This window comes from Corvus cornix, chromosome 2 (genome assembly GCF_000738735.6).
Source record: "Corvus cornix cornix isolate S_Up_H32 chromosome 2, ASM73873v5, whole genome shotgun sequence".
Lineage (NCBI taxonomy): Eukaryota > Metazoa > Chordata > Aves > Passeriformes > Corvidae > Corvus > Corvus cornix.
Window position 1 is genome coordinate 9,938,049 of NC_046333.1, and position 21,987 is coordinate 9,960,035.

General features: G+C 39.5%; 1 protein-coding gene across 4 annotated transcripts in view; it reads right to left on the reverse strand.

Annotated features, from left to right (window-relative positions):
* Window positions 1–21,987, reverse strand: part of DIP2C (disco interacting protein 2 homolog C) — a 311,051-nt gene that overhangs the window by 62,941 nt on the left and 226,123 nt on the right. For all 4 annotated transcript variants that reach the window (XM_039548197.1, XM_039548196.1, XM_039548195.1 and 1 more), the window contains 11 exons: window positions 17,642–17,765; window positions 16,907–17,016; window positions 15,487–15,589; window positions 15,070–15,134; window positions 13,192–13,285; window positions 12,950–13,069; window positions 11,974–12,088; window positions 8,001–8,140; window positions 6,273–6,409; window positions 3,880–4,088; window positions 2,955–3,069 (listed from right to left, as the gene is read on the reverse strand). In XM_039548197.1, coding sequence (XP_039404131.1) covers window positions 2,955–3,069; window positions 3,880–4,088; window positions 6,273–6,409; window positions 8,001–8,140; window positions 11,974–12,088; window positions 12,950–13,069; window positions 13,192–13,285; window positions 15,070–15,134; window positions 15,487–15,589; window positions 16,907–17,016; window positions 17,642–17,765 — 1,332 coding nt within the window. The remainder of the gene's footprint in view (window positions 1–2,954; window positions 3,070–3,879; window positions 4,089–6,272; window positions 6,410–8,000; window positions 8,141–11,973; window positions 12,089–12,949; window positions 13,070–13,191; window positions 13,286–15,069; window positions 15,135–15,486; window positions 15,590–16,906; window positions 17,017–17,641; window positions 17,766–21,987) is intronic.

Here is a 21,987-nt window from a genome sequence, read left to right on the forward strand (position 1 = left end):
AAATCATGGGATCCTCTCCTGACATGAGTTTGAAGGAAAACCATCACAGGGCAAGTAACCACTTTTACTCAAACATTTAACTCCATGGCTCCTACAGCTGGTGAGCGGAAAGCAATACCCAGCTGGGGTGGGATGAGGGGTGTATGCAATGATTCCCCAGTAACTTCTGAACTGTCTCTGAGAGCAACATCTGCTACACAAGGCCACATAAAATATCATGTGTCATTCAAACCCATCACCTTTGAGTTTGGCACATTTCTGAAGCAGGGAATGACTTTGTCACAAGGATGACAACTGGTGAACTGAGTCTTAAAATTTTGAGGGAGAAGAGTACCAGTCAATTTTAATACTGCTGGCATTTATGCCTCTTGATGAGATGGCTTGGTTTTTGAAATGACTCTGTCCAGCCAGAGACGAACAGTATCTGAAATCTCTGTCCCTCTCTTTCATCATGAAAACGGACAAGATATACCCAAACTTGTGCAGAGTCCACAGTGCTGTGTTGTTTGAGCTGAGAAAACCTCTCATTCTGACACAATTCTCTGGGTAAACACTCTCCAGTGCTGCAGTAGATCTCCTGGCTTTACTTAGTCCTGTCAAGTCCTGGCACTGGTAAAATGAACATCCAGCCTGCCAACACAGGAACTACAGCACTGCCTGAAGGGTCAGATCAGTCTGCAGCAGATGAGTATCTAGGATCTATCTGACTGAACTGCTGGGTGATCTGGGATCTTCACCCTTCTACTCTCAAGAAGCTCCATCCCCAGCCTGACCACTCCCTCCCAACCATCCTTCTGCTAAAGCCCACAGTCCAGCACACACCCATAGGTAGAGTAGCTCTACCATCCTTCAGCTCCCTGCCAAGGGGCAGAATGGGTCAGGAGAGTCAGAATATGTGCAAACCACTGGAAAAAAGGGTTCTGCAAATCAAGACAGCTCAACTGCAGGGAAGAGACAGCAAGGTGCAGCAGAAGCAGGCAGTGCAGGGCAGGGCTGGCACAGGGTAGCCCTCACAGGGTGTCAGACAACTCACAAATAGCCTTAGAATCAAGTAGCAATTTGATAGAGTTTGTTATCATGGACTTCACTGAGAGTCATGACACAGACTGTTATGTTGTGCCTCACTAGCAGATGATTCAGATACAGCTGGTTACCACTTCCTGACATCTGTCATTAAAACTCTGATTGGGAAGAGGCACAAAACATCCCACTTGTTCCTGGCTTCTGTCCTTCATCTCTGCTCTCAGCTGTGGTGGAAACAGAAACTTCTTGTTCACATAGTGGTGCATGCCAGAGTTGCAGGCTTCACACGTGGGTGATGAAAGCAGCCACACATGTGTGTACTTTGATACATGGCCTACTATTCTCAGACACTGCTGGGACTTGATCAGACTCAGAATAACGCGGCCGACTCCTGGCAGGAGTATTGGGACACAGGATTCCTGCAGTTTTCAGTACAGAATTCTACTGGCTATGACTGCGTAAGACATTAGTTCTGTAAAAGTCACAAAGATGCTCAGCTGACTAAACAGGACAAGTGCTAAGTCCAGAGTTTCAACCTTTTTAGGAGCCTGCTACTTGACAAAAATAATCGAAGCATGGGAAACCCAAAGCTTTTTCTTCTACAATAGTTGCCCTAGGTGCTACTAGGTGTTTCAAAGGCTTTCTGTGCGATGGACAAGCTAGAGGTTCTATCTTTTCTTGGTATTGATTTAGATCTACTGTGAATATGAGATGCCTCTAACTGTATGAAATGTAGCTGTCTTTTGAATCAAGAGAGCAGATAAGCCTGTCTTGAGATGGATGAAAGTTTATTTGTTCAGTTTCTTGAACAAATAGTACAGTAGATAGATTCCCTTTCTTATTCAGTACAATGCAATAATGAATAAAAACATCTCTGAATTGTGTGGGATCTTTTTCTTTGGCTCTTGGGTAAAGCAAATACATGTTTGCAATACATTTACTGAGAAGAGTCCTTGCAGAAGAACAGAAAGGAAGTTAGGAAAGGGAAGTAGAAGTAACAGGACACCAACTGTAGACAGAGTTGAGACCACTTCACAAGGTAGCAACAGACTTAATCTGACTACATCTCCATTAAATCTATTGCTTTTGAGTGTGAATTGGTTTAACCACAGAAATGGAGGAGATGGAAGATGACCCTGTCTAAAGTATCTAAATTTTTTATGTGGAGACATTAGAGTCGAAAAAAACTGAGTATAGTATTGATATTGCTGTAACTTGGGCTTCCTAATGCTTTGAGAAGATCAGAATGCTTTAGTATACAGTAACATTCATCTTCTGGTCAAACCGTCAGACACCACCACCAAAGTGGGATCATCACAGTGCCCTGCATGATTCACCAGACTGCTGGAATGGGATTCTTTGCAATAGGTATCCCTCTGAGAAGATATCCTCCCTGTAAATACCTAGATCTGAGCTAATCAATCACTTCCCTTCATTTCAGTGGAGGGAAATTGGGATTTTTAGGCTGAGTTTCATCCAGTTTATTTTAGCTATCAACATAATACGCTAGAAACACGTAATTCTCTCCCACCCATTAAAAAATATAAATCTGGGTGAGGCCAACTCTGTATCCATGCTTATAACTGTTTAGTAAGAGACTCTGGTAGCTTTTGACAGTAAGAGTATATAATGCATTCATTCATTCATTCCCCTTTCAAAGTAATGAATATCCCTATAAACCATATGCTACTCTCTCATTGCTATTATTTACTTCAATTCATTCCTGTTTTCTTATAGCAGGTGTGTGCAGACCAGATAGGAACTGTCACTCAGAAGAATCTCATTTTGTGCTCATTAAGAGCAAGTGCAACTGAAGATGGATTCACAGTTAGTCAAAGACAAATGTCAGTTACCTTAGGGATCTGAAAGATCAATAAAAAGAATATAAAGCAAGAAAAAAATAGCTTCCAAACGTAGATACAGAGCATTACCTGGAGAACTCTACTCATCCACTGAAAACTGTCTTCTTCTGTGGAATCTGGCCTTTGCTCAGCAACAATAACTATCCTTTCATCGTGTAGCACGCTCACGGAAAACACTGCTATTCTATAGAAGAAGAGAAGAGTGTTTAGTGCCTGGACAGAGGGAAAAACCTGTCTTCTACATTAATCTTCTACAAGTATGACTTCTTTATTTATTAGACTCCTGGTGTGTCAATTACTAATATATGTATGGGGAAAAAGCTACAAGAACAGTTTTGGATAAGTTCTGGAGTAGAAACAGCAGGCTTTGTTCTACAGTCATGTATATACAAGCATGATGTCAGAGCAGGATTGAGAAGTGAACATTCTTGGAATAAGAAAAGCACTAAACTTGGGTCACACCAAGGTTGTTGCTAAGCTGTTATATAACAGCCAGCATAAGCACCTTCCTTGGCCCCAACTTAGAAGAAAGTAATTGCAACATCATTTTGTGAGAGGTCTGACATGCAATGGAGTGTGAGCACGTGCTACTGCATGAGGCTCTTCAGAAGATTTAGATGTCTCCTGCTCAGTTTCAGCACATGAGACAGGTCACACAAAGAACCACTTTCACATTCAAAAACTTCCGTGTGAGGCATATTGGAAATATTCAGCTCACACAGAAAGGGTACTGTTGAGCCAACACCCTCAGAATTAATCAGCTGTTCAAATGGAAATTTCAGTAATCATAGTTTCAAGACCTTGGTATCCAAATTCTGCCTCAACATTGCCTTGGGCTTCCCTCAGCTGTCTCCTGGTTCAGGCAATATGAACAGAACTGGAGAGAAACCACAGTGCAGATCAGGCACTGCTTTCTGAAAGCACCTGGATCATTTACACTCCGTCTAAGCAAAATAAAGATTTCTACATAAGATAAGAAAAGAAAGAATCAAACCTCCCCCTGTAGACAAATTTCATGGGTTCCACGGCCAGTGCTGTTGCTACAATGTCATCAGCATTATGTCTTCTTCCACTGACAACCATCAAACCATCCATTTTGCCAATAACAAAGACAAGTCCACCTGGTCCTATGAAGCCTAGAAGTCCAGTCCTTATAAAAGGATATTCGGTGATAGGGCCGCCAGAACTGGTCATAGGAAACACCTGCAAAACAGAAACAGGGGTCTTCAGTTCCATACATAGAGATCAGGCTGCAAAGTATTTCAGGCATTTTCTCTCAGATGGCTATTCTGAAAAAAGTAAATAGGTCACTGGTGATGCTCTTTATCCTTCACTGACCATGAAGGGAGTGTCAGGAAACTCCTACACTCGTGTGTACCTAAGTTCCAGCAAATTCAATCCCACTCTGTTTACCATACACATTTTCCGTGACTGTGACTCCATAAATCATTTATGGCCTTAAAAAAAATATACAAATCAACATCAACAGTATTAAATAAAAACCCATGCTGAGCAGACTGCCAACCTGAAGTGGTGTGTATAGGTTAACTGAGAGCTTAACTCACAAACATTTCAGTAGAGGTTTTTCTCAGTACCTCACGCCCATTTCCAGCACAGTGTAAGAAATAGGCAGGCTAGAAGAGAAGCTATTTTAAGGTACAGCACATTAATGACTCCTCCAGCTGATCACATTTTTATTTAGGGTCAATTAAGTTCTCGGAGTACTAGCGATAAAGTCTTCTGTGGCCCACCTGAAAGTGAAAATACAGCCCTACAGAGTACCTCTCTAAAGGTCTGAACACCAGACATGAGTGACTTCCACAGATAGATTCCTATGGGTTTTTCTATCCTAATTAGTACAGTGTTATCCTTTTGGCATGTGAGCTACTCTGAGCTGCTTTCTGACACAACCACACTTTCCTGCAGTCATTTCTTTAAACTTTAATAGTCTAAAGGCAAAAAGACAATTGCAATTAGAAGGCCATGGCTAATCGTGTTCTTGAAGGCTCATCTAAAAAGTAAGGTCAATTCTGGCAAATTCTGCTGCCAGATGCCCATGGGTGACTCTTACTGAACAGATTTAATGCTTATACATCCTTGGCCATAATTCATTTCAGCAACACAAACCTCTTTGACTCTCTAATACCTGCAACATGAATTACACAGTAAAACAGAATAGAGATCCACTTGGAGAGGACTCTTAAGAACATGCTTAACTTTAAAATTGAGTGGTCCTGCTCACTCAATGACAGTTTATTTGCTTAGCATAAAGTATGTCTAAATCAGTCTAAATAGGCTGTTAAACAGCTGACAGTTATGAATTATGAATGATATCACAATTAGAGCAAGTACTTGTGAGTACCTTTCTACCCTGAAGTGTGTAAAATCCAGGACTATCACTCACACTGGGTATTGCCAATTGTACTTGCAGCACAAAAATCAACTATCAACAAATTTCCGATCACAATTGCATAGTAGGATTCCTGACTTCAACAGCAGGATGTAGAATCATAACCATTTGTCTGCATTAATTATATAATGTGCAGGGTTTACAACATTCAGCTCTGCATTTTGCAGAAGATATTAGTCACATTAGTCTATTAAAAGTGGTAATAACAGAAAATTTGTTAAGGGAAACCTAAATGTATCTGTGTTAATTTTTGCCTTAAATATTAAATGAGAAAAGGATTGCAGCTTAAAAAGCAATTTTTTTTTACTTTTTCTCTAATTTGTTCAGCCTTTTGCACTGTCTTCAGCAGAAGTTAATGATAACAAGTGAGCAGGTACTACAGAGCTATCAGTACAGCTGTGTGCATTGGAGTCAGGAAACAGATTCCACAAAGCCAAAAGGCTTTCACCTAAGGCAATTCAAACAAAAGCAGGTGGAGACTCATCAGGAAAAGGTTTCTTTGCTCTTCAGATACCTCTCTTGAAGACTACATCTGTCAGGATTCTGTATAAATACAAGCCTTAATGTTGGAAGTGCTGTGGAAACGTTGAAAATTGCTTTCTAGAGATACCCAGCAGCTTTCTTAGTGTTTGCCATAATCAAATTCTGCACATAAACTTGTACAATATTACCTTTTGAACTTGGTCTTTCTTATTCCTTTCCTTCTGATTTTTTCAGCTCCTGGTATCTTATTTGAAAATTAAAGTTAAAACTCTTCAGAGCCAAAACTAAACTCCCATAAAGATCTACTACTGCACTTAATGAAATGGGCTTCAGTGCAGATTATCTGGCTGGAATACAGGTCCCAAGCCACAAGCACCATTGATTAATATTGTTATTCTTATATTGTTACTATCAATATTTTATGACAAATATTGCCTTGAAACAGAAAAGGTTCAAAAGGAAGGAATTTGTATAGCACTTTTTGGTCAACTTACCTCAAAAGTATTTTTGGTCATGCCCGAGAGTCCATAATATGATGTACCCGTTGCAATAGCACATACACAAAGTTCTCCTATTTCATCTGTTTTACAGAGCTGAGGAATTCCATCTGGCTTCACTGAACACATTATAGCTAGAGGGAGAAGAAAGGAATTCAAAAATATTATAAAATGAACCACAGAATAACATAAATGCTGTAGGAAAGACGTCATGGTGGAGCCGACATAAACAAATTAATTACATGTAGGCTAATGTCTAACAATCAGTTTCTTGAACATTACGGTGTTCAACATTACAAGTGGTTTTATATTATAAATAATATCTATATAAAGAATGCAAGGACCTTTATGTAAACTCAGTCCTTACATTGATAACAATACCTATTTGCTTTGCTCTCTGAAACTGCAGCTCATCTGTAATATTGCTGTGAAATGTGATTGTGTTCCCAGCTTTGCATACTGAAAACCAGATTTGCCTCAGTCAGTGCAAAATGAAATACCCTAATGGAGCCCTTGATAATTACTATACAGCCAGGGAGGCAGGCAACCACGAAATCCACCTCTCAGAAAGTAGCAACTAATGCCGTATGAAAGATCAAGATATTCCAGCAGACTAATATGGTTGTTTTACAGAGAATTTATCAGAGCTCAGACTCCCTCTGTCTGGTCTTACAGGCCTGCAGAGACAGCAGGAGCTAAACAGGAGGGATTAGAAAGCACTGGTCTGAGAAAGAAGCACTATTTCATGTCAACCATTTGAGCAAGAATCAGGAATGCTGCTTTAGCTATAATCTGCGGAGTTGGAGTACAGCATTGGTAGGTTTTGTAGTTGCAAAGAGGATATGATGATCAAGGGAAAGCAGAAAGGAATCAACACATCTTTTAAGTACAAGTGTACAGAATCTTTAATGACCTTTCAGAGGATAAACAAGAGCACGCATTTTCATTAAAACTATCAGAACATAATATGAAGTGCAAGATGGCACATCTATTATAATATCTTGTATGATAACTATTAAACAACAACCAATCGTATCTTCCTTTAAGTTGTTCAACTGAAATTTTATAAGGTGCATCATTATGTTTTATTGCTTTGGTCCATAACAAGCATTCTCTTATGAAAAATTACAGTATATAGCCTTTTCTAGTATCCACAGCATCTCATTTAAATGTAGCTGTCTTATGAAAACTGTAATCTTCCTCTTCTGAAGCACTGGTTTCAGTTTGAATTTATCAACATGAACTTTTCAGTCATACCCCCTCTATATAATAACTGGGTGATAGCACAAGACCTTGGGGAAAACATTCTGCAAGCTTTCAGATAGCAACTTTGTTGATCCTTAGCACGCGCTATGAAAACTTTCCCTACTGAAATCTTTTGTCTTGGTTGGACTTATGGATATTTATAGCCACAGTACTTTAACTTCCTTATTTTCTCTACCAACATCTCGCAGCTAAGGAACAGATGTTCTGATGTGGTGGCAGGTTGCTTAATACATGCTGCTAATGCAAGCATAGACAGACACTGAGGTAAATGCAGACAAGAAATCTTGGGATTTCCAAACCATGAAGTTTTGTAAGGTAATGCTTTTTGACTGAAATGTTTTCAAGGAGCTTGTAGTCCCAAAGTTTGTAGTCTGGCAACAAAGTACGCTCACCTGTGACTTTCTACTGCCAATTACTTAAATTGATGACACTTACTCAGTTTCAAAGGAAGTTTCTCACCTCCTGGCATCACTAAGCCAACATCCTGGACAGTCAGGACGGACAGCTTTTCTTCAGAGTCCACTCGAATCACACCGTAAGTGAGACCATGCATGGACAGAACTCCTCTTCCCGGCGGCTGGTTGCTGTCATCTGTTGGCCTACAAACACGAGTTAGAGCATCAGTGCACCATCAGGCAGGTGTAAACATTTACTTGTGCTTAATGGACTACTATTGCAAATACTCCTCTGTTTCAGAGTTTGAAATTTCACCTTCTTTTCCCCTGCTATTAGGCCCGATAAAATCCTGGTTTTCCATCATTTCTAAGTAATTACATCTGTTCTCTCTCTCATTCAGTACCCACCCACATATATGGGGCTGCTGAGATGCAAGTAACACCTAACATTTACCCAAAACAGCTTGTATTTAATTTTCATTTTTTATAAAGATTGCTTTACCATCCAAGTAAAGACCTTTTACCTCATTTTTAAAAGACTGAAAGATGGTGGAGACAATTTGTAAGGAAACTGCACTACACATATTTGGAACTGATCAGTAAATAACTTGATAAATTCTACCTGTTATCTATTTTGAGGCAACCTGGCATAGATTTACTGTCAAGTATCTGGAGAAGAGACAAGGACTTTACCATCTTCATTTTAGTGCATATAATTGAATTCTTCCTATTCTAATTTACCACATGAATATTAAAACAAATTATGCCTTCATCAGTCATGGTCAAAATGTTGTGGATGCAGCTTCTTGGTAACACCTCAGTTTGCTCGGATTCATTATCTATGTGCTGTAAAATTCCACAGCATAAACACAAGATGCCTGTCAGCTTGTTTCAGTATAAAACCACCTGCTGCACCAGTGGATACAATTATACCTATGGAGAGTGGGGCTTGAGTAAACCAGTGTTGACGTATGCAAGTTACCAAGTCAGGGGAATGTCAGAGCTTTTCATGTCCGGAAGGACTCGCGCACTGTCCTGCATTTTAAAATGCAAAACTGGAAGGTGACGTGGTGCTGATTTGGGTTCAGATAATGCATCCATGAAGAGCAGACTCCAGCTCTTTTCAGGATGGATAAAATAGCTAATATTTAATTCACAGTTCTGCATTTTCCCCAAATACTCCATCACAACACAACTATTTTTTAACAGATAATGTCCTTTGATATGACATTTCTCCTCTGCTGTGCTTAAAATACTAGATGGGCCTAAGCCAGTCCTGCTCACGTAAGCCTTGCCCTGATGGGCTCCATAAATTTCAATTAATAGGTTTTATGAGACATATTTCTCAAGTGACATTGTCAACAAAGAAGGATGTGAGCACGCTTGAAAATGCATTAGAGCATAACAAATTGCCCTAGTAAACAAGCACCTGTGATAAATAACACTCCCATCATGTAAAAGGAACTTTCAGTGACATTATTGATCAACTTTCTCTCATGCCTGCTCCCCAAAACACACATTTTGTGCTTATGAGAAGAAAGGTCTCCTGCAGGCACACACAGCTTCTCACAGACTTCCAGAAGTAGAGGCCATCTGGACTTTCATCACATCCATTTTCCTGCACTACTTATCACACAAAGCATTTTGAGAGCAGCTCCTACTACCATTTACAGATACAATCTATTTGACCACTGCTTTTTGCCAGCCATTTAAACAGGAAAAAAACCTGTCCTTAAACTTTTGCATTCCCTTAAGCAAGTGGGTTCAGACTAACATGCAATAAACCAAAGGGGAATAACATGAATTATTTGCATGACACATCCCTTTGAATATTAGGCTTTGTGATTCAGCTCTAAGGCTGAAGTACCTCGAGTCTATTACTGTCTTTCTCTAAACTGTAAGGGTATTTCAACTGAGAACTGGTTTTGTTATTCTTCCTCGTAGGAAGTTCAGTAAAAATACACCATAGATTCTGAAAGCCAGAACATTAACAGGGAGCTCTCTGGATCTCTGCTCTGCAGGGAATCATTTTAATGCATACTTCAGTAGTAACTCTTTGGAGCTTGTATGATAATGTCTTTACTGTCAGTGGAGATGGCTTGAACAAAATGAAAAATGCTACATCTCCCAAGTTCATCTAGCATTATCCTACCATTAAATAGACTTCAAAAAAAAAAGGAGATATGTGTTCAGTAACATACACTGCAGTAAGAACTGCTCGGTAATTACACAGCAACGCACTGAAGATAAAAATGCCTTCTTTTTATTTTGAATTATCCACAATGTTATGTGCTAATAATTTTTTTTGTAAACTCTCAATGCTAGTTAATTCAGAAATGAATTTTTAGTGCTTCAGAGGGCTACAGGCTTACATCTAGAAAGGGCACACCACCCACGCCATTATGAAGTTCTCCCACTTTATAACCTGTGATTTGGGCCAAATTTTCCAGGACTAACCCAGGAAATTCAAAACCTGCTCAGTGCTCAGCACAAGCGATGTCTGCTACTCATTCACCTCCTCCCTGAACTTAAAAGCAAGAGCTTGTTCCAAGAGAGCAAAGGCCGGCACAGCCTATGGCAGGGAAACTCATCTAAGAGAAAGACACTTGGTACTTCTTGGTATAAAGCTGAGAACAGGCTGATGCAGCTGAATGAAGGGCTCTCTGAAGTCCTGTAGTTCACACAAAGACAACTAACCTGAACAGGGTAAGTCTCTGATGGATTGCTTTCAGATGTTTTAAACTAATAATGAAGTGGCTGAAAGTCAACCACATTCTTGGCCTCATCCCCTTCTTCCTGTAATGTTCTGTTGGAAAGCTAATTGAAAATCTAGTTAAATTTCACTTGGACAGTGTATTTAAGAATTTGTGGCAGGAAGTATTTTACTTAATGCTATTTTAGTGCTTTACACATTTATACTGCATGTTCTAACATGTGAAACAATTACAATTGGCTGCAGAAGTATGAACTTAAAAACAAAGTGCTTACTGTCCAAGGTACAATTTTTGGAGAACTCTGCCAAAACAGACAATACCTACACCATTTACTGTGTGCTACAGCACTCCTGACAGGAGTCTGCTGGTTAAGTCTTATGAGAGACTGAGGGTGCTGGGGTGGCTCAGTCTGGAGAAAAGGAGGCTCAGAGGGAACTTATCGCTCCCTACAACTCCCTAAAAGGAGGGCGTACCCAGGTGCATCTCTTCTCCCAAGTAACAAGTGACAGGGTGAGAGGAAATGGCCTCAAGTTGTGCCAGGGGAGGTTTAGATAGGATATTAGGAAAAAATTCTTCATCCAAAGGGTCATGACGCATTGGAAGAGGCTGCCCAGGGAAGAGGCTGAGACACCATGCTTGGGTATTTAGAAGAGGTGTGGAAGTGGCACAGGGACACAGTTTAGTGAAGGCTTGGAAGTGCTGGATTAATGTTGCGATTCAATGATCTTAAAGGTCTTTTCCAACCTGAACAACCCTGTGATTGTATATACATAAGGCTTAACAGTTTTAGTAGCATTCAGCAGTTTTAGTGGAATTTATCTGTTTTATTTCTAGGCACAAATCCTTCAGATTCAAAGAGCATTTCCAGATGATTACTGAGAGTCGATGAATGGTTAAAAAGTGCCTGTCAGCCAAAAACAACCTGCAGAATGTCATAATTCTCTTTAAACAGACTACTTAAGAATATGATTTTCCTTGATGGCAATTCCACTTAATTCTCACATTTTAATTAATTTTACACTTACAGCGGCATTTTTACATTTTTATTTACAGAATTTGCTTTTGCATTTCCATTTATTTAATTTAAAGTTAGATAAAATTACAGCAATGAGAACCATAAAGCATTCCGACGTTAAATCATTACTCTAAAAATTCTTCTTATATGTCTTCCTTGGACATAAACAAATTGCAAACTATACAGATCATGTAGAAGTTAAATATGCAGATTCATACTTGAATAATTTTCTCTCTTTTTTTTTTTTTTTTTTCAAATTACCATATATACACATTCAGGGGGTCTATTTCCACTGGAATAACACGTACCTTCGAATAGCAACAGTGAGAGCTTCTGGTGAACTAGCACAGGGACAAATGACCTCCTGCCTTAGACCCTTACTTTGGAAGACATTGAGAAATGCATCACAGGAAGAAATGGACCCTGGGGTAAAGAAAAAAAATAACAAAAAATCAGAGGAGAAAAATAATTTGATTCCTGAAGTGATGCTATTCAAGCTGCAAATTTACTATTAATATATAGGCTTTTCAGGAAAAATAATTTTTAAAGGATCCATGTCCACAGGGAAATACATCATAGCTGCTACAACTACATATATGTATGTATATGCAATTGTACATATGCATACAGGGAATAAAGACTAAATTTTGAACATGATGTCTTTTCATTATGCTTACATAGAAAAGCCATTACTGCTAGATTTACAGTACCAATTTCATTCCAGTGTTCTTTTTTAGGATGAGGGAAATTAAAGATTTAATTCAGAAATTCCAACCAAACTACTAAACTACTACAAACAAGTAGAACACCTGTACACGTGTATCTTAAATAATACAGAGAAATAGCTCATGCTGTTAATTGTCATGAAGTGATTCAGATGTGTTTCTCTAGAGTAGCGCAAGTATTCCCCTAAAATTCTGTTACTTCTGCATGTGAGAATCATCATTCAGAGCAAATGTTCTGATCTTTTCTATAGCTTAAGGTCTTCATTGCTTCAACTTTTATAGCTTCAGTCTCTTTACATGACTATGATGTTGAAAACACCTGTATTTACTGCAACTTGCATTATATGGAATATCAAGTTTGTTTCAGGATGAGCTAATGAAAAACATATTTTGAAAAAAATCCCAAATTAATTACTGTTTCCATAAATGTCACACAGTTTGTAGTAGACAAACTGTGTATTTTGCAAATATTTTAGCTAAGACAGCTGAAGATTGAAACTTTAAAGGCAAGACAGAAACCGCTTCCTGTTCTCTCCTGAAGTGCAGCAGCAGAGCTTACATGGGTTTGCACCATCAGCCACTATCAGCATCCGCAGCGAGGAGAGGTTGATGTCCCTCTGGTCTCGATGTGCCACCAACGCCCAGTGCATGTCTCTGGACTTCACACAGGCAACTTTTGCTGCAATAACAATGACAAAATTACTAACACACCATATGAAAGCTAGACAGACGGGATGTGTTATCAATTTGCACTTTGGATTTTGACTATCAAGCAAACTTTTGTATATTCTTGTTCCTTACCTTTGTATTGACAGACTTTTTGTATCCATGACAGTGGATTCACTTTCATTAAGGAGTATGGAATACTTATAACATGCATCATGTTCATGACACTCTGAAATCAAAAAAATAAAAGGGTTTCAGACAAAAATTGTGGTAACTACTTATATTGTGTTATGGGCAGGGGCATCTATGCAAATTGCTCTGTGCTTATTTTATTGTCAGTGCTGGCATTCATCTTTTCCTATCTAGCTACCTACATTAAGATGAAAAAGACACCCATTTTCCAGTGCTTTAATTAAGGATTAACGATTTAGACAAATCAGACCATAACTTTTAAGCAGTACTGAAAAGAAATATTTTCTTTCTATTAATACTTAAACTCTAAATACAAAAAAATCTAATAAACCATTGGGTGAAGAATGTCTGCATGTTTGCTCTGTAGGTAAATATTATCCCTAAGCCTGATAAACTGCCATATATATGAACACTGCACTAAAAAGCTCAAGCAGCAAGATATCTGTCTACAGAAATCCATCTCTGGGAAGACTAAAAGCTACCAATAGTAGTGGGGCACAAATTATTTAAAAGCCAGTAGACAAAGAAATTGAAGTCCTAGACTAAGCAGAGATCAATTTATTTTAACAGAAAATAAATGAAGGAGGTTTTAGTCCCTCTCTGGGTGAGCTAATTCCAGTATTTTCAACAAGGTCATGAAAAGTTCCAGGAAGTTTAGAAAAAGCAGCTGAGTGAAACCAATGACAAATCCAAAACTGATCTCTCAGTCTGAGCCCACCAATTGCATTGGTGATTTCTCAGTGTTAAACAAACAGCCTGTAAATGAGCTGCTGCTTTACTTCTGTTACCATTTAGAAATATCTCCTCAGGGCAACACGCCTCCCCTCATAGCAGCTCAGGTTAAATACAGTATTTGTTTTGGAAAACCTAGGTCTAAGAAAGGTTAAGTGTCCCAGTGAATTAGTCATTTAAACACTTGGAAACTGCAAAAGATAGTTCTCCTTTCAGTCTGGCATAAGCACAGGTACAGGAAAAGCACTTACAGGCAAGTACTGAAAAAAATGAAGTTCAGAACAAGATCAATAGCAAAGGAAGGCACAGAAAAGCTCTATTAGACACTTGCTTTCAACCAGTGATAAAGATGAGATACTTATGGGTGTTAAGCCTAATTGTTTCTGCTTCAGAACTGTTATTACTGCACTTTGATAGTAAGAAGAGTATAACACTGCATGGGAAAAACAGATCACTGGGAATCATAGGGACCCCCAAAATCATGGGAACCCCAAACAATGACCCTTCAACACTTGACATCTGTTCTTAAAGTGATCAGTGAATAGTAAACATTTTGTCAGTCACTGATTGCAACAGCACCTTTAGAAGCAATCCTTAAAAATATGTCACTTGTCTCCCATGTCAATTGAGGAAGACATTCCAACATTAAGTAGAAAATTAATGCAATTTAAAGTATTGGGAATGCTTCAATGTTAGCAAAAACATCTGTTGGTGGGAGTTTTGATAGGGGAGCTAGTCAGGAGCAATAGAACTATGCCATTAGATCATATCCCTATAGAAGCAAGTACTAATTTGATTTGTTTCTGCTATAAAGTTTGATCTTAAAATCACATATTGGTGAGATAACATGATAAGAATGGGACCACAGTACTTGACATGATACATAAAAATACTCTGATGTCTTTACCATGCTCATTATGGGTAAGTGCACTAGGAGAAGATCACGGGTTTAAATCACATTTATTTTGCTTTCAAAGCAGAAAAGATTGTATTAGAAGAAACTGTAGGACATCCCAGTTTGTGACAGCAATAAGCATATTAGGATAATTTCTTTTCAAATATTCAGAGAGAATAAAAACACATACTTACTGTAAGAATTCCATGCCATAAACCAACATCCTTCTTGAAATCTAGTACATTCACAATTGTTTCAGCTGTCCAATGAAAACAAAGCAGAATTTATTTTTTAGAGCATGGCATTGACCCAAGGCAAACCCACTCAAAGGAAGGAAGCTTCAGTATAACATGACTGATGACCTCAAAGGTTAAGTTTCAAAGTAAATCTCCGCTGCGGGATTTATATTGGTTAAGACATTATTTGTACCTCTCCTATAGATATTTTAAACATGAACATATTTCCTGAAATAAATTAAAAAAGAATCATGTTTTTAAACCTAGAAGCCTTTGGCACCGAACAGTGTAAAACATAAGATAGGAGACTGATGAGAAGTGAATTACAATTCCCACTTGATTTTAAGGATGATGCAAGGGGAGTGCACTCCTTACCTTCTGTGTATCCACATGCCTGGGTCAGAGCTTGGCAGTGTGTCAGCAGTGCAATCCTTGTCACAGTTACCCCAAGCACACTTCCATCTTTACATGTTTTGTACTAAAATGAAATAAGTAGGGAAAGTCAATGTGAAATAATTGCCCTATTTCCATTATTTAATAGCTATGTTTAAAGTGTTTCCTCTGCAGGTGTATGATGGACACATCTAATGACTCTATTTTAAGAAGGCAGCAGTACTGGGGAGTTTTGGAGGCATCTCTTTGTTAAAAAGGAATTTTTTTTCAGATAGGCTTTCTCTTTTGACTGAAGCTTCCCAGGCTTGATATCTGAAATCCATGTGTTGTTTAGAAACAGGCATAATTCTAACAATTCCGATCATGTCAATGACTAATGGACTGGCTAGATTTAGCAGTCTGTTCAGTGTTTACATGTCAGATTTTATAGGCCAACCACTAAACCCAAGCTTCTCCCTTCTGCATCTTGTAAGGCATATGATAAGAGCTGACTGCAGAATCCTTGCTGGGTGCTGTGATAATAATCTATATGTATGCAGTCTGAAAGACACAAATTCTTTGATCAGAAGAATATGAGACTCGTGAGAAAGCAGCAGAAAAGAGGCAGGAGGCCATTGGTGATTACTGAAATAATTTTTGTAACTTTATGCAAGAGTCTGAGAACTATCAGTGGCAGATAATAAATTAAACATTTATCTTTCTCCATTATAAAGATAATCAGCAAGATTGAGAATGAAGACATCTCTGCTTCTCTAGCCCAGTATCCTGACTGCACAAAGACAGGAAACACCTTTGGTCCATTCACTTGCACTTAGTCCCATTGAAGAATCATTTAAATTCAATACTAACACCACTGAATTCAAAGCATTTGAGTCTATGCAGAAGGGGGAGAAAATTATGGGGGAAAAAAAAAAAGAGGAAAATTAAATTCAAAAGCATTGCTAACTTTGCCTTCCTGATGCTGTTCTGTTGTGGGGAGTGTGACTCATAAAGCAGTTAGTGACAAGCAAGCATTTGAACAAGAAATTCTTTCTCTTTCAAAGGGTCTGAAGGTTGTGATATGAGAACTGAAGCTTCACTGTGAACCTTGTCTTCTATCCATCCCAAGGCTAGTGGGCAAGCCCACACTGAACAGAACCAAGATTGGTCAAGGCAAGTGTAATATAATACTGCAGCAGCCACATAAAAACAGTAATGTTAGAAACACCCAAAATGCAATTTAACATTCCATTGACTTTTCTGAACTCAGTATTGGTCAAATTTATTAGAAAACATTACTTATTAACAGGCTAAGCCAGGATGTTCTTTGCTTCTGTCACTATGGAATGAATAATGATGTTTACCTAACCCAGAAGTGCCATATGTAATGATTCGAGGAGAAGATGCATCTTCATTAACTCACCTCAATGTAAGCTGTGTCATTGTTGGCATCCTTGATGTGGGGGAACCAGTCACGAGGAGGCTTGGAGAGGTGTTTAGACTCTGTGACAAACCACAGCAGCTTTGGCCAGCCTGAGATACAAACAAAAGCCAGCTTTTGTTGAGTTTCTGCTGGATAAGACAAGACAGAAGTCTTCCTTGCCAGAGTTTTATTCTTGAAAGGTCTGTGTCACCATTACCTAAACATTGCTTCCTTTGAACCTCAGTGTAGTCTGAGAAAGAAGATTTTGCAGAACTGCTGTCTTAACACAGCTATTGAGGTCTTTTTAGGCAGACCCTGAGGGAATGGCTGGGCAGTTTAAGCTGTTAGTGACCCAAGCAGTTTCATTACCACTCCCCTGTCAGAAGTTACTGTCCCTACACTTCACTAAAGGAGTGAATCATATGAATATTTCTCATCTACTACAGTCCTAAGTCTGTTGGCTTAATTTTTGTGGCCACAGATGGTCTCAGCAGCCTGGCTGAGCCAGCAGAGAACTGGATTGGGAATACTGGTGCCGCTCTCCATCCATGAGGCTGGCACAGCCATCACTGCCAGCAGTGACATGCCAGGACAGTGGTGTCCCAGCAGCAACAGCTGCTCCCGTGGCAAGTGTTTCATCATGGGCCTGACCCTCACCCACAGCCACTAAACAAGTGCAATTACTTGTTGTAGTAAATGACCAGCAAGAGCCATGATAAACTAGGGTTAGATTACCTTTAAACTGTGGTATCTCCCCTGTGGGGCTTTTAGGCAGTCCTTTATGGCATGCGTCGCTGGTCAAGGCCACAGTAACTCCACAGCTTCCAAGCAAAAAGCCTATTTGTTGACTTCCAGCATCCTAAGAGATGACAAAATGCACGGAATTGATTAGAAGTGATTACAGGCTGAAATAATTTTTGTCCTTGGGCACATTATCTTGAGAGGAAAACAGTCTCTTTCCATTAAATTGATTTCCTTTTAGGTGACTATCAAAACTCATCTGTACATTGACAAAGGAATTCCACAAGCTACATATCCCCTTGTCTGTAGCAGCATAAATCATAAAGAGAGCAGAAGCCATCAGATGGCATCTGCTCTTGCATCTCTTCAGAAATGACGAGTGTCTGGGAGGAATGTCTGATCTGACTGATCAGAGAGGATTCCTGGAGAAATGGCCAGACAGGGCCCTCATAAAATTCACCAAAGGCAAATTCAAAGTCCTGTATCTGTGGAGGAACAACCTCCTGTACCAGAATGGTCTGGAGACCAACCTTTCGGTAAAGGACCTGGAGGTCCTGGTGGACACCAAACTGAGTGTGAAGCAGCAACGTGCCCTGGCATGAGGAAGGCAAATGGCATCCTGAGCTGTGCGAGGCAAAGCACTGCCAGCAGGCTGAGGAAGGTGATCCTTCCCCTCAGCACCAGTGAGGCACATCTCCAGCACTGGGACCAGTTCTGGGCTTCCAAGTAGAAGACATAGAACTACTGGAGAGAGTCAGCAAAGGACCACTAGAATAATTAAGGGACTGGAGCATATCTCCTATGAGGAAAGAGTGAGAGCTAGGACTGCTCAGTCTCAAGAAGAGAATGCTTAGCAGGGGATCTAATCAATGTGAACAAACACCTGAAGGGAGAGTGTGAAGAAGATGGAGTCAGGTTTATTCCTTTCTTTGCCCAGCGACAGGCCCAGAGGCAATGGACACAAACCAAAACAGAGGAGATTCCCTCTGACTATCAGGAAACACTTTTTTACTGGGAGGGTGACTGGCACTAGGTGCCCATAGAGGTGGTGGAGTTTCCATACTTGGAGATATCCAACAGCTACCATGGATATAGTCCTGGGCACCCTGTTCTAGGTGGCCCTGTTTGAGCAGGGGCGCTGGATTAGGTCATCTTAACACATCTCTGCCAACCTCAACCATTCTGTGATTTTGTGACAATTCTAGGAAATAATATGGACTACAGATGCTTCCACCTGGAGAAAGCTTTCAACCTTTAAGATGTTAGGATGGGTGTACAGTGGTGAGAGTTTCCCTATTAATGCTGACCTAAGCTGATCTGTCAATAACCATTTCATTCAGTAGTTACAGGCATGTTTCAGGAGGACTACATACAGTCAAGTGCCCATTAGAGTATGCTCATTACATTTTACTTTCATCAAGGGGATAGAAGCAGTGAGATTAAGAAGTCATGTAATGATTTCCAAGTCTAGGCCATAGCTGTTCTTTAGGAGATGCTGTGCTCCTACAGCATTATGTCTGCTTTATGTGTAGTGTCTTGTCATTACTCTTTTATGAACTTTACATCTATCCACTCAGCTCTTCAACAGAGCAAAGCCCAAGATGTAAATGCACATTGAAGTATTAACCCTTTCTTCACAGAATGGTTCTACTGAAAACCGCCTAAAGAGACTTAAAAGATCAAATTATAATATCTTTCAAATCAACCATAGAGCACACTCAACCATGGAAACAACCAGAAATACAGAACAGTTGCCTTAATCTATTGATTTATTCAAAGCAAAATTGTATGATGGAAAGAAAGCCCCAGAGCCTAACTGACTAATTCTTAATGCAATTTTTATGTAGTCAAATAAAACTATCTAAAATGGAGAAGCAATGAGAACAGAGGAAAAGCAAAAGCTTACTTTTCCATACCACCTCAAAATATGTATATAGCAGCAATTATCCCACCTTTGATAGCTGAGTAAGCAATGTGGGACAATTAACTGATCTGTCAAGTCTATGCTATATAACTCCTTCCATCCAGAATTACTGCATTTGCTTTTGCTTACTGTAGCCAGAATGCTTATAAAAACAGGAAAAAAAAGAAAAGTATTTTTTCAGCAAGGCTTTTTAAACTTAAGCTTGTGTATCATCTGTCCCCATATAAAACCAGACAATGAGAGTATCCTTTGAACAACAGAGAATAATACTGGTGTCTCCATGAACAACACTTTGGGGAGCATGTTGTTTGCTCCACCACACCTGCACCAGTGGGACTTCCAGAACTTAATGGGTTTTGTCAAGCATTAATTACTGTCCTCACTGACTCTCATGTCAGCTCGTCCACATCTGTGTTGTCAAACCTACGGGACAAGCACTTAGCCAGATCTAATCCTGGTTCCACATGAGGATGAGACCTTCTGTCTCCACTCTTGGAGTCTGCTCAGAGGAGGGAAATGTGGGTGCCTGAACAGTGCAGGAGAGATGGCTCTCCCTGAGGGTCCCTCAGAAGGAATGCCAGGAAGAGGAAGGCTGGAGTGTTCCACAGAGAACACCACTCCTTGGTCAAGACACAGCTTCTGAGACCTGCTACTCTATCATCTATAAAGGGAGGTCATGAGTTCCTTAAAATATCAGATTCATACTACCATTGCTCAAAATTTCCCATTAAATTTAATCTAATAAATATTTACTAATATATGTATGACTTTCTAACTACCAATTTAAAAAAGGCATATAAATTTTATAATTGAATGGAGACTGCATTGATCTCAATTTTAAATTACAATATTGTTGTAACTGTATATCCTATAAAAGACTGCTACAGTTTCACTACTATATCAAGAAAATGCCAATTCTCAACCAAGGAAATTCCATTTAATGCAGAACTTTGTAAGCAGAAATTAACCTAACAAATTCCATTAAGAAATTTAACATAAGGAAAGCCAGTAGAAAGTGCGGACCTTAGAGCATCAGCACACCATGTCCCTGGGTATCATCTGTCAAACTCTTCTTACACCAAAACAAAACAACGGGGAAAAGAAACTTGCATTAATAGTGTAGAGTTCTTCAGATAACACAAGAAAGAATGACTACGCTTTCCCTTAGTGCAGTATCAACTGTCTTAGAGTATGTCCACATAAATATTAATCATTCATTTGTAGCAGTTCACACACATACATAGATTTCTTAATACAATCTATGCATGCCACAGTTTGTAATAGCAGACTGCTTTACATCAGAACAACCCACCTCAAACAGCACTAAAATCTTCACCCCATTCTTTTCTGCACAGATATTCTTTCAATTGTGAGGAAAACATGACTGAAAAATCACATGATGTAACACTGCCACAAGAGATTGGAAGAATTTCATCAGGCATGGGCAGTGTGTTTTACAGACTTTCAAATCCCATGCCATGCTTTGGTGGCCACACTAAATCCTGCCTTGCAAGAAAAAGGCAAATCAAGATGCTGAAGCAGAAGTGCTGTGACAGACACTGTCAAGAGCCATAGAAGCTCCAGTTGAGGATTTTGAACACAATGAAGCTTTCTGGAACTCTCCTACTCAGTGTCCATCGATTCCACCTTCAGTCTCAGTCTCTCACACTCTGTAACTAGTTATCCTCACCTTCTGCCTGCTTCTGGTGGCTCCATCCTAACCCAGAATCTAAAAGTACTGCAGAGAACAGAGACATAAAGAAGGGGTCAACATCCCTTGCCCCATGCCAGTGCTTCTGTGATAACTGCTGCCCCACAGAACTTGTTTCTAACTACTCAAGTGGTGTTGAGATGCTGGAGTGACAGCTAGGAGGTGGAAGATCTGAAACCTTTATACACCCCCCAGACACACCACAATGTTACCTACATACTCAACCATGCAAGCACAACAGTCTTTGCTGTTCCTTACGCCTCAGCATGACAGGCCCAGAACAGTGAGGACCTTGGGCAAAACTTGTTTTTGAAAAATGAAATTTGAGTTAAAAGTGCAGTCCTTTGCCTGAAGCAGTCAAAGCTTCCATGTGGGCCACAAAAAAGGCTACTCACTTTAAAGGGAATGATTATTTCAGATTTCACAGACAAGCTATCGGCCTGCCTTTTGAGTAACGTGAAATGAATGGGTGCAAAGGTGAAAACTACTTTTTAAGTAGCAAAAAGACACAAACAAATAATCCTCCACAAAAAAAGCCAACCAAATCCTCTTCCCCTCTTAAATAGAATCACTCTCCTACCTGAGAAGAGAATAGATTTTCAGGACACACTGGTTTGTCAGAAGTGTTACTTGCTATTTTGGTAATTTATGCTGATCTGCTACTTGGCAACCCCCCACTTGCCATGAATGCTTTATTTTGCTGAA